The sequence below is a fragment of the Mus caroli genome, chromosome 7 (assembly GCF_900094665.2).
Source record: "Mus caroli chromosome 7, CAROLI_EIJ_v1.1, whole genome shotgun sequence".
Lineage (NCBI taxonomy): Eukaryota > Metazoa > Chordata > Mammalia > Rodentia > Muridae > Mus > Mus caroli.
Genome location: NC_034576.1, coordinates 109,145,518 through 109,159,160, shown reverse-complemented (window position 1 = coordinate 109,159,160; position 13,643 = coordinate 109,145,518). Strand labels below are relative to the sequence as shown.

At 35.8% G+C, this 13,643-nt stretch overlaps 1 protein-coding gene across 1 annotated transcript; it reads left to right on the top strand.

Moving 5' to 3' along the window:
* Positions 1–8,187: 8,187 nt before the first annotated feature.
* Positions 8,188–9,127, top strand: LOC110299033 (olfactory receptor 2D3-like). The gene has a single exon (XM_021168622.2). It carries the CDS (start codon positions 8,204–8,206, stop codon positions 9,125–9,127), a length of 924 nt encoding a protein of 307 aa, XP_021024281.1. The 5' UTR covers positions 8,188–8,203.
* Positions 9,128–13,643: the final 4,516 nt, after the last annotated feature.

Sequence of the window (13,643 nt, the reverse complement as noted above, 5' to 3'; positions counted from 1 at the left end):
ATTAGATATTTTATTTATTTACATTTGAAATGTTATCCCCTTTCCTGGTTTCCACTCTGAAAATCCCCTATCCCCTCCCTCCTTGCCCTGTTCCCCAACCCACCCACTCTTGCTTCCTGGCCCTGGCATTTCACTATACTGTGGCATAGAAACCTCACAGGACCAAGGGCTTCTCCTCCCATTGATGACCAACGAGGCCATCCTCTGCTACATATGCAGCTAGAGGCATGAGTCCTACTACCATGTGATTTTTTTGATTGGTGGTTTAGTCCCAGAGAGGTCTGGGGGTACTGGTTAGTTCTTATTGGTGTTCCTCCTGTGGGGCTGTAAAGCCTTCAGCTCCTTGGGTACTTTCTCTAGCTCCCTCATTGGGGGACCCTGCAGGCACAACTTCCTTGGTAAGGTATTCTATCTTTCTCTTGGGTAAGTCTATTGGTTGTGCGTCCACTGTGTTTTCTAATTGACCCACTGAGGCCATTTTATTTACAATATTTTTGTTTTGTTTTCAAATTCTTAATTTCCTTGTTGGTATTTTTGACTTGCTGTTGACTTTCCATTCCTGTTTATGATTTAACATCAGTCTAATGACTCTTTATCTTTCTTGCTGGCTTTCCTTCTCAATCATGGGTCAATTTAATGATTTAATTCATGCGATAGTTAATACTCATTTCATATCATACATAGATCACTTTTAGTACTGAGCTTTTGTGACCTTCATCTAGTATTTTGCACATCTTGGTATCTATGAGTTTATTAGTTTAGAGTTAAAAAGGTCCTGTGATGGAGTCATAGTGACTTTTCATATTTTATCTTTTGGTTTGATTATCTCTGCTAGTTTTATTTGAGGATTTTCTTAGTGACTTACACTATTTTGAAATACAGGTGATAGAACTTCTGCTCTACTACAGAATAAGCTTAAGAAGTTCAGGATATCTCTGACTTACACAATGCAAGGCAAATGATGGTACTGCCAGATAATTCAAGTTAGAATGAAAAATTTAGAAATATTTTGAACATTTCAATCAAGCAGTGATTACCACAGAATTTTTGGATGCTATCTTTACATGACACACATCTGTGTGTGTGTGTGTGTGTGTGTGTGTGTGTGTGTGTGTGTGTGTGAAAAATGCTTATTGGTATTTCCATTTTCCTTATTATTATTATTTACCTTTCTTTTCCATTCCCTTGGGGTTTTTTGTTTGTTTAGTCTTTGTTTTCAATGGTACCTCTTTGTTGACTTCTTGCCTTGGGGTTTACAGTTGCTTATTATATTAAAATTTTATTTAGAACTAATCAATTTGTCTATTCTTCTGTATTTCTTAATCTCATCAGGAATGTTGTCATTTATCATCCAGAGGGCAACTTTTCAAATACTTTTTGACCTAAGGCCAGTTTTTGCTAGTTTTGAATGTGTTTGGACAAAAATATTGTCCATGCTGTAAACTTTACTATAGAAGCTTGTGTGTTGACCTAGTTCTCATTCTGAGCTTTTCCATGGACTCTACTGAAGCCTCCATTCAAACAGTCATGGTATCTTGTTCTGTGCGATGCTCTTGGAGCATGAATTTTCCATGTGACTATGAGGAAACTGGGGCATTTTAGACACAAGTGCATGCAATGCATGGATAGAACTCTCTGAAAGCTCTTAATTTGGGAGATTCCATCCAAAATCTGCCTCTCCTGCCTATATATTTTACATTCACAGATATGCCAACCATAAATCAAAATTGATTTTTTAAATGCACACATCTGGAACATGTGAGGATTATTTTAAATATTATAAGTAATAACTACAGAAATTAATATAGAAGAGAGTATATGCATAATTTTGAGTTAATATTAATTGCATAAAAGATGAGTATTCCAGGATATCTAAAGACATGATGAACCAAAGTCACTGCAGATGCTGAGGCATTAGTACAATTCTTTCAGCTGCATTTTGTTACCATCAATTCTGAATGAGACTTGGAGACCCCATATGATCACAGGGTGACTTGGTATGACATCAGATGAGAGTCAAGTATCTTAGTTACAGATGATTATTTTAGTCCCCCTGGAATATTTTCTTGTAGAATGATTTTTAAAAAGTTAACAGCCCATGTGCTCCAGGGAACTGTCAGGTAATAACAGCTCTTAGGAACTAAGGTTTGAAGACTTGCTGGATTATACTCTTCTAGGCTGGTGACTCAGTTGAGTCTCTTCACATACAGAATTTCCTGCATTAGGAAAGAAATCCCAGATGATGTGCCAGCTTCACCATAGTTGGGAAACAGCAATGGATGTTCCTTGTTAGGGTAAGGCAACACAGGCTGCAGACACCAAAGCTCCACATGCCACTCTCCTTTTCTGCTGTGTTCACAAGTGCCAGTGCTCCAGGTGAGGGTAGGGAAGATGATGAGGGGGAAATGCTCCTTTCAAGGAGTCGCCATTCTCTTTACATAGGCAGGGGCTTTAGCCTTTGCTTTTCTTGGCTCCCACTTTCTCCTCTGCCCCTTGCTTACTCAGGGCATCCCCTTTGGGGTTTCTTTACAAGTCTGAGATGCAACCGGAGGCTCCTACACTGGAAAATCATGTGGGAAACCACCTCCCTGCTCATTTCAAACACAGGGTTTTTTAAAATTGGGAGTGCTTCTGTGAAAGTATCTGCATGAGATTCTTTGTTCTTTTGATAAGCTAACTTTTATTTAATCATTAGTATGTGCCAGACAATGTTGAACTACAAATGAAAGAAATAAATGTATGTTTAAAGACTGTTGAAGGCCAGGCGTGGTGGCGCACGCCTTTAATCCCAGCACTCGGGAGGCAGAGGCAGGCGGATTACTGAGTTCGAGGCCATCCTGGTCTACAAAGTGAGTTCCCGGACAGCCAGGGCTATACAGAGAAACCCTGTCTAGAAAAACAAAAAACAAACAAACAAAAATTTTGTGTTTTGAGGCAGCAACCCACTCTAAGATCATGTAAACATATATTGAATATTTTTTAAAATTCATGTGAGAATTTCGTGCAAGTTTTTATGTATAACCTGAAGATAATAGCCAACCTGCATATGTATTGAGTAGAAAATTTTAGGAAACAGTTATATTAAAACCAACTTTAAAGACAAAAGCCAAAGGGTCCAGAACTATCCCATTAAAGACTGTGAATCATATTTCTGAAGAATCAGAGAGCATTTTTATCTGGAATAGAGAGTTAGGGAGAGGTAAAGATTTATGCTGTGTATATTGCCCAAAGTTATGGTACTAATGAACTGAGGAACATCAGAGAATGACATGAAGTTGAGAAGAGATGTAGGTGAGGGCTATCAAAAGGAGTTGAACTATGTATATTGAGTTTGTTCTTAAGAGCTATTTTTCTTGTTGGACTCAAAAATTACTATGTACTCGAAATCTGGATTTTAAATCTCCTTGTTTGAGGGCAAAATGGAATAACTGATACATGAATATTAAGTAACCTTATCACTATGTGTTAAGTTGTGCACAATGTGTTCAGTGTTTTCGATTAAACCTCAAGTATTTTATCATTTGAGATAAACATTGAAAGTCTGTAACAATATCAATAGCATGTTATTGTGATTTTCCTGCCCAACCAGGATAATGACAATATGACATAGAAACATCAAGAAATGTTACAGGATAGTCCTGAAGATGCAGTAGATCATGAAAACAATGTCACTGATATAGTGTGTCCAACAATAAAGGAGAGGTTTTAAAAATTATTGACACTTAAATATACCAAATACCATAGAAAATGAAGACGCTATGGAAAGAGATAAGATCATTGATTTGATTAAAAAAATTATCACAATTACCTTTAGGAAGTTAATGAGACTGGAAATGTTTCAAGAGTGAGTGGTGTGCAACATGAAAAGCAGACGCAGAGAGTTCTGAATGTGTCACTAATTAAGACAGTTAAAATGCAGGAACAAAAGGGTCAAGGAGCTAGTGCAGCTTTTACCCTTTCCTCTCAGGCAAAAAATAATTTTCTGACATTATGGTTTTTAAAAACCACAATATTTACCTTTGTCACCACATTAATTGCAGAATTTTTAATCATTATTCACTACTGATCTCTAGAACTTTTTCACTTTATAAATATGAAATTCTACAAATTGGGCAAAATCATACTATTCCTCCTCTTTAGAGTCACTGGATTTTGAGTCTGTCCATTTCGGATAGCACATTTGAGAGAAGCACAGTGTTTGTCTTTAGTGACTGGTCTATTTCATTGAGTAAACAGACTTCTCCATAAAGTAGATTACAGCAGGATTCCCTCCTGTTTTTTTTTTTTTTTTAAATAGCTAACTAAAAACAAAGCAGAACATTTCTCTCAATGAATGCTGGCTGGATTTGTTTTAACCATTTGCCTATGGGAACTGTAGGCTGTTTTCTGTTTATCCTCTTTAACAATGTTTGAACAGAATTAGTAAAATAATATTAAGAAGAAAACAACAGAAAGTCTTCAAGGAGGGCTGTTAGTGTGTGTGGTGGTAATGCCTGCAGGAATACCAGGACTGTGCAATACCATGCTGCTACTTACAATTTTCTTTTAAATAGGAAACCATAAAAGGAGTTACAGAAAAATATCAACCAGACTCATAATGTTTTAAGGAACATTTAGGGTTTCATGTTGGGCTACATTTCTAGCTCCCCTTGACAACATGTCTGCAGGTCACAAGATGGACATCCCTTGAAGCACAGTGAAAGTTGGCTTGATTTTGCTTTGTACTATTCCACTATAACCCTGTGTATGATGTTACCAGGTTCTCAGGAAGAGATGATGAGTATTATGACCACAAGCATGAGGCTTCCATCTTGGGAAATCTGAAACACTGAAAACCTAGAAAATTCATGTCTTTAATTGGAAACTTACTTTCATTGTCTACATAGTATGTAAACAGAGTAACTTATTATAAAGATTAGATGAGAAATAGAGTTTAAAACAAGGTCTCTACCCAACTGTAGCTTTTATGCTAGGTGTTTACAAAGTTTCAGAATGTAGCAGGGAGGATGGAAAGAGAGGCAGTGATGAAATTAAAACAGCTATTAAAACAGAAATTAAACAGCTACATCCTAAAAGACCCAGTAGAAAAAAACTTTTATTGTCTGGTTATAAACACAAAGATCTGCTTTGTGACTGAATATACAGATAATAAAATTATACAAAGTTGAAAAGAGAATTGTCAGTTGTAATCCTATCACTCACTGAAATACATGATCTCTACTTGAAAGCATGAATGTTTGAGAATTATATTGTAAGGTGTTGATTTTTATGTATTTTCTATGCACACAAAAATAGTCATGTATTTTCAGTAATTAGAAAAACCCCATTAGCATATCATATATTCAAAAGTATTATCTACAGGTGAACAACTGAGGCATCTAATTTTAATAAGACTGGGCTAAATTATAATGTACTGTAACTGCCAGGACATATGTATACTCCCTGTTCCCACTGTATTTATCTCCTACTTCTTTATTAGTTTATCATTGCACATCCATAAAGAGTTATTAATGTTTGCTCTGTCATCTCTAATGTAATTTCTTTGATTCCTTATTCCCATTGTGTTTTGTCACAGTATATGCTTAAGCCATTCAAGTCAAAATTATCATTTCCTTTTGAACTTTGGACCTTTGGAGTCAGGCTCAGAAATCTTCATGGAGTCAATAAAGCACTAACTTATTTTTAAATATATATACTTAGTGATGTATGTTTCTCTGTATGCAGTACATGGACAAACATGCTGGAAATCTGAAAAAATTATGTTTTCACTGTGCTAAATTATGCAGTCACATCACATTTGTCCCTATCTTGTCAATCAGTTAATTATGACTTATTTAATAAGGAACAGTAATTATTCTTATTGGAAATGCTGAGCTTAGCATTAACCTACCACTCAGGCAGCCTCTTCTGGCTGACTCCTATAATTTATAGTGTCTGCTTTGACATATTCTGACATTAGTTTCACTGTATTATCGACTTTTCATTTTTACATATTTTCATTTTAACTGTTTACTTATTTAAAAATTTCATTGTCTTTTCTTTCCTCAGAGTATGTAGGCTAAATTGGAAATGAAAACAATCATTATATGTAAGTACAAAGAAGAGTAGGTCTCTACTGAGCCATGTTCCCTGTTCTCACTAGGTTCCTCCACCACAAGGGTCACCCCTTTTAATCAACATGGTGGTATTTGTTGTGAGTTCACTATACATTCACTATTTTTCTAGGGAATAATAATAGTTTCTAAGGACCCTCAAAATATATAATTTATCCTTTTATTTTATCTTTTTTTTCTATTTTTCTTTTATTGAAAATATATTCTTTTCAAATGACATATTCTCACTATGGCTTTCTCTTCCCCTACTCCTCTAATATCCACCCCCTATCTGAAGTCACGCCCTTACATTTCACTATAGGAAACAACAAGTGTTAAGGGATAATAAAAAAATAAGATAAAATATAAACAAACAAATCAGAATATAACAAGACAAGCAAACAGAAGGAAGAAAAGCCAAAGAAAAAGCACAAGAATCACATACAGATGCAGAAGCACACACACATTCACACACACAAACTTGCCTCCCCCAAATACAGCCATAATAAATACACAAAGGATTGCCTTTTATTTCTAACTTTGGGCAATTGTTAATGTCTAATGACTTATATGATGTTAATTCTTGTTAAGAGATGAAATAATAAAGAAGGTTTTAAGTGGTAGAGTTTTTATTTAAATTTTTATTCTTCTGAAAATTTCACACACGAGTACAGCATTTTCATTATTTTTACTTCTCTCCCACTCTGCTTCTTTCCATGACTCCTACTCCCCCATATAAGCCTAGAGTTGACTTGTGGTTTTAAAAGACCCACCACCAAATCATCTGCAAGTGATATTTGTTTCATTTCTCAATATCTGCCCTTTTAATAATACTCGTTGCAGTGCTAAAACATTGGAAATAAAACTAGAAATATGCTTGGTTGTTGTTTGTCCATCTGTTGCTAACTCTGGCAGTTAGGGTAGCTGTAACACCCTGGAGATAGAGAAGTCCTCTGAGTTCATTTAGAGTAGATAGGAGCTATAGACAGAGGGAGCTCACAAGACCTTAACCTCTACAGAAAATTCTTTAAGAAAGAAGAAAACTTTGAGTATGTAGAGAGGAAGGGGTACTCTGAATTGCTAGTGTGAAACTATTTGGAGTAATTTTTGCATTTAGTAATATAGGAGTGATAGCAACTATATATTATGTACTTAAAGTGGATTAGAAGTGAATGAAATGAAACTGTTAACAATAATAGTCACTAGGTGTTAGCAATGGATGGAAATTGGTGTCATTAGTGCTGAAGGACCATTTGCAAAGAACTACAAAATTGTGCAGAAGACAGACTTTGGATATTTGAAGGATGCTAAGTGTAACAGCCAAAGAGCCAGCTATTTTATTGGTAACCCACGGAATTCTCTTTATATTGGAAATAAAAAATAAGATAAAAGTGGATTTGAGTGATGGACAGGATCATGAAACATGAATCCCTTCACCATTACTTTCTACTTATTCCTTAGTCTAAAGAGTGATTCTTGCTGGGTGGTGTCGGCTCAAACCTTTAGTCCCAGCACTTGGGAGGAAGAAGCAGGTGAATCTCTGAGTTCAAAGCCAGTCTAATCTACAGAGCGAGTCCTAGGACAACCAAGGCTATCCTACAGAGAAACCCTTGCTTTTTTTTTTTAAAGGAAAAAACAAAACCAAAAACAAAAGCAAACAAAGAAAGATGCACGATTTTTAAAAAAATTATTATTTTGCAAATAATGAAGATGACAGGCTTCATAAACATTATCACCATTTCTCAATATAAAGAATAACTAGGTAAGGTTATCAGGTTTGCTCCTCAGACCCACATAAGGATGGTGTGCTCTGAGCAGCAACACAGCCCTCTCAGGTTATTGGGAGGAACACAGGTGGCTTGGTATTGGAACATACTCAGAATCCTTTTTCCACTAAAAGATGAAAAGGGAAAAGAAAAAAACCCTGGTTTTCTGTTGTCAGAACCACACAGCACCCCAAAACCCCGGTCTTTCACAATATGGAAAGAGTTTTATAGAACTAAATGGCCCATATTTGAATTAACAAAATAACCAGTTATGTAAATATTCTGAAACAACTGATGTGCCTATTTCTTTCCTTGATGCTCTTCTACAGAGACAAACAGCCATTCATGGGTGAAGACAACAGAACCTCTGTGACAGAATTCATCTTCCTGGGTCTCTCACAGGACCCACAGACCCAAGTCCTGCTCTTCTTCCTCTTCCTCTTCATCTACCTGCTCACTGTGTTGGGAAACCTGCTGATCATCGTGCTCATCCACTCAGACCCCAGACTCCACACCCCCATGTACTTTTTCCTTAGAAACCTGTCTTTTGCAGATCTCTGCTTTTCTACTACCACAGTGCCNCAGGTGCTTGTCCACTTCCTGGTGAAGAGGAAGACCATTTCTTTTGCTGGGTGCTCCACACAGATAGTGGTGTTGCTTCTGGTCGGATGCACAGAGTGTGCACTGCTGGCAGTGATGTCCTATGACCGCTATGTAGCTGTCTGCAAGCCTCTGCACTACTCCACCATCATGACACACTGGGTATGTGTTCAGCTGGCTGCAGGGTCCTGGGCCAGTGGTGCACTTGTGTCCCTGGTGGATACCACATTCACATTACGTCTTCCTTATCAAGGTAACAATGTCATTAACCACTTTTTCTGTGAACCTCCTGCCCTCCTGAAGCTGGCTTCAGCAGATACATACAGCACAGAAATGGCGATCTTTGCAATGGGTGTGGTAATCCTCCTAGCACCTGTCTCCCTCATTCTCACCTCCTACTGGAACATTGTCTCTACTGTAATCCAGATGCAGTCTGGGGAGGGAAGGCTCAAGGTCTTCTCCACCTGTGGCTCCCACCTCATTGTTGTTGTTCTCTTCTATGGCTCAGGAATATTTGCCTACATGAGGCCCAACTCCAAGATAATGAATGAAAAGGATAAAATGATTTCAGTGTTCTACACAGCAGTGACCCCAATGCTGAACCCCATCATATACAGCCTGAGAAACAAAGATGTGAAAGGGGCTCTCAGGAGAATAACTACAAAATAATATGTTAGGACTGTGTCATGATTGAACTGGCCATTGTATTAATAGAAAACAGGGTTCTTTGTTTTTGTTTGTGTTTTTAAAATGTTTTCCGTCTTTTACTCTTTTCTCACATATCTTTCTATTTTCCTATATTTTTCTCTGCTTGATAGCTATGTGAATGAAATTAAAGTTAAAAATTGCAAGTAAAAACAAATTAGCAAATAGATGTGGGCATAAGAAGGGAGGAAAGAAGAAATGAAGAAAAATAAAAAGGATGAGAGAGGAGAAACAGCAAAGTTCTTTCTCTTTTAAGTCATACAAGTCAATAACAAAATTGACCTAATTATGCATCTAAGTATGTGTCAGCAAACATGAATAGAACAACAAAGCCATCACAAATATTTATGGGTCCATAGTCATTTCTTTCAACTATATTTTGAATTTACATTTCTCTGGGGCACATTCATAGAATTTGGGGTATAAATATGACACTTCTGTTTCAAGTTGACATAAAGAATTATGAAAGATACAGGCTATATTGAGAACGTTGTTCCCCAAACCTCCATATACTTTGGTGTATTTCTTTTCTCACATTTTCCCCTGTGTTATGATATAGAGAATCATTTCCACTTTTATGTATCCATCCATAATTTTTGCAACTGTGTAGTACCTGAAAATAATAAAGATAATCTTTTTCTGAAAATGGATTAATTTACTTATAATGACTTTCTCCACCCATTTCCCTCCAAATGATATAACTTACTATTAATTATATGTAACCCATTTTTCATTTGTTCTTTTGTTTTAGGTCACCCAACTTGGTTGGATAACTTAACCATTGAGAACAGAGCTGCAAAACTATCAGTGTACAACCATCTCTGTGATGTATTGAATTGTAATCATTCAAGTAAATACCCAGGAGTTGCTTTTAAAGTCATTTAAAAGTCTATATCTATGTGAGTGCATCATTTTGCTATAGTAGCTTTTGCCAAGGTCAATAATGCTATAAATAAACTATTTAAACAGACTTTTACCCTGTATTGCATTAGAATAGCTGAGAATTCCTTCAGAAAAAGCTTCTCCATTTGCCACTATCAACAAACTTTGATTTAATAGTTCATCTAATTCTTGCCTCACTGAGGTTAACTATTCTTTATCCCCCTGAATTATTCATAAATCCCTTGTTCTCTCATGTTCTCTTCCTTATGGTCCTTCCAGTGTGATTTATCATCCAGGACTGACTTGCAGAGTAACAGCTGGATATGGTGTGGCGGGGGCATATATCTTCCTCTATTTTGTCCCCTTCTATGCCTTCTTTGTTTATTACACTCATCTACTGCTTCTAGATCTATGCAGAAATGATTCTTAACTTCTTGCCTTTACCATGTCATAACTAGACTTCTCTCTCTTATGGTCACTAGTGATATATTACTGAGGTGATTTATTTTTGAGGAGCTGCATTTCTATGGTATGGCAGTGATGATATTACAATTGAAGTTTGTCTACTCTCTTGGTGGTACTTGGGAATAAACCCTCGAGAGAGTGCTATTTACTAAAGAGATACCCAATTAAAACTTAATAAATATCCAAACTCACTCATTTACAAATCACAATATAAAACACACACTATATATTATTAGGAATCATTTTATTATTATGTTCACTTAGCAGAACAATAGTAGTAGGTTTTCCCTTGGGTCCATGACCTATCTAGTCTCAGGTTGTTGGCCATTTTTTTGCAGTGTCAGGTATGGGTTCCATCTTATGATATAGGTCTCAAATCTAATATTTAAAAGTTGGCTACTGTCATCACATTTATGACAATATTACACAAGTATTTTTGCAGGCAGGACACCCCTGTAGTTCTCAGGGTTTACAGCTTGTGATGTTTATTATTTTTCTTCTCTAATAGCATGAACAGTACCTTGCAGCAGCATGAATGTTAGTCAGCAGGAGAGAAGCTTCTGTTTGAACACCACCTTGTTCTTCGTGTTTTATGATATAAATACGTGTTGTCTCCAGCAACAGGGCCTTACCATTAAGTTTAAGCATTGGCAGTAGCCTGTAATATTTGGGGCATCCATTAGACCTCATTGTCCTATGAATTGACAAGAAATAAATCATTCCTGGCACCAGGGAATTTTCCATGGCTGCTTAAGATGTCTAGATAGGGTATTATTTTCCCAATTACATTTTAATTATATTTGAATTTCTTTTTATATGTGTACATATTTTAGAAATATGTACATATATTCTACAATAATTGACTTCCATGTGGCTTCAAAGGAGGTTTTGTAGTAGTTGTCACTCCCAATGTTCCCATCTTGACCCTACCCTTCCATTCCCTTTACCATTTAATCTTTTTCTGCACTTTTACTTTTATAAAATCTTCACATTTATATCACTATGGTCTATTTTCTCTTCCTGGAAAATTCTCTTTTCCTTCAGCCCCCTAGTAGCTACCTAACTTCTGTGGGTATTCTAAATAAAACACATGTATCTAAACCTTAAGAAATAGCAGTAACTTCACAAAATGAATAGGTAGTATTTCTATTTTATGGACTAGTGTGAGGAATATTAACATTAGGTCTTGTTTTAAGGTCTGATCTCCAATAAGAGGGTCATTGGGTTTATTAACTACACTCCACAACAGGGATCATGCTCAAGAGTAGTTGGCCAACAACAACAACAAAATGGAATCCATGCTTTTCTTGTGTGAGTTTTTGGGTTGGATTTGGTATATTTGTCTTTTTGTGTTTTGTTTGCTTGTTTGTTTTGATATGTATTGGGTTGCTTATTGAGAAAGTCAGAAACAGAAAAAAACATGAAGTTGGATGGGTTAGCAATGTATGGAGGACCTGGGAGAAGTTAGGGGACATGAAAGATGTGACCAAAATACATTGTGTAAAAAATAAGTCCATAAATATAGAAAGGAAACATGCATGCAAATCATGAAAAAGAACCATAATGCTCTAAAACATAATTATCCAACCAATTAATTTAAATATACTAAAATTGACATAATAAATGGAAAGCACAAATATTTAATTGAAAATTTTTCTGTGACCCGAAGAGAATGTAAGAAAGTGCAAATAAATAAAGTAATTAACCCAGCCTCTGGAGAAAAAAAAATGAGCAACAAAGAGAAAAGGTCAGTAGAATAGACATGAAAATTAATAGTTTGAGTGAAAATAACACCAAGTTGGAAGAAATGTTCAAGAGAAAACAGATTTGAAAATAAATATAAATATGAGAAATAACTAGCACAGTGAATTAAAGGGAAAGCACTGTGAAAGTACAGCCAATAGATTAACCCAGCCAAAGAAAGAATATCAGACAACAGGGCAAGCTCAAAGAAATACCAATAATGAGGAAAAATAAGTAAATGACCAAAACCACTTTGTTGAAGCAATCTGAGACATGAAAAAGAGAACAAACTAAAGTCCTGAAAAATGAATTCAATGAAATGACAGAAATTTTCCTAAGTCTAGGCAAAAAATATCCAAATAGAAGAGGTATTTAAAATTCTAGAGATATGGCCAAGAAAAACCTCTTCACAATATATTATAGTCAATATGTCAAAAATCACAAACAAAGAATTGGTACTAACAGTTTTAAGAAAAAAAGCACCTATTTACTAACAAAAGTAAAGACATCAGATCTTTTATCAACAATCTTAAAGCCTGGAAAACATGTAGCTAAATCCCTGAAAATAAATGTCAACCCACATAGTTATATTTAACAAGATAAAAGTTAAGACAAGATGCTTTTAAGAACAGACTAACACTATTATTGGTTTGTGAACAAATCATGCCAGCTTTACAGACAGCACAAAGAAACAAAAACACAGAAAGAACAAAGTTTCAGTCATGAAAGCACTGTAAAGAATAAATAAAATGAAGATGAAACATAGAGAGTGTATTGTGTAAAATTCAGTAAAATAGCACCCTAATACTAAAGGAGAAGAGGAGATGAATTAATAATAACTCAAACAACCAGAAAAATCAATTATATAAGAATTGGCAAACATTTTGGGGGGGGGGAACTTAAATATAAATGGTCAGGCAGAGCATCAGTGCTTAAATCGCTGCAGTAAGAAGATGTAACTCCTTCCATGGGTATTTCGTTCCCCATTCTAAGGATGAATGAAGTATCCACACGTTGGTCTTCCTTATTCCTTTTGTTTTTTGAAATATAATTATTATAATTAAATAGTCTTTGAATCATATTGTACATAGGTTATAGGCCATATGGTTAAAAAGATATATACATACCTAACAGTGTAAATTACTTATTTTGGAATGGTGAAAATGTGCATTTTCCTTTAGCATTTTGCTTATTGTTAATTTCTACTTTTCCTTTGATGACTACCTTACATATTAACATAGAAAATTGAGTTTTTATATGGAAATTTGGGGGGCACTATATTCAGCCATCTTTGGTAAGAGAGGCCCCTTGGTCTTGCAAACTCTATATGCCCCAGTACAGGGGAACACCAAGGCCAAGAATTGGGAGTGGGTGGGTAGGGGAGCAGGGC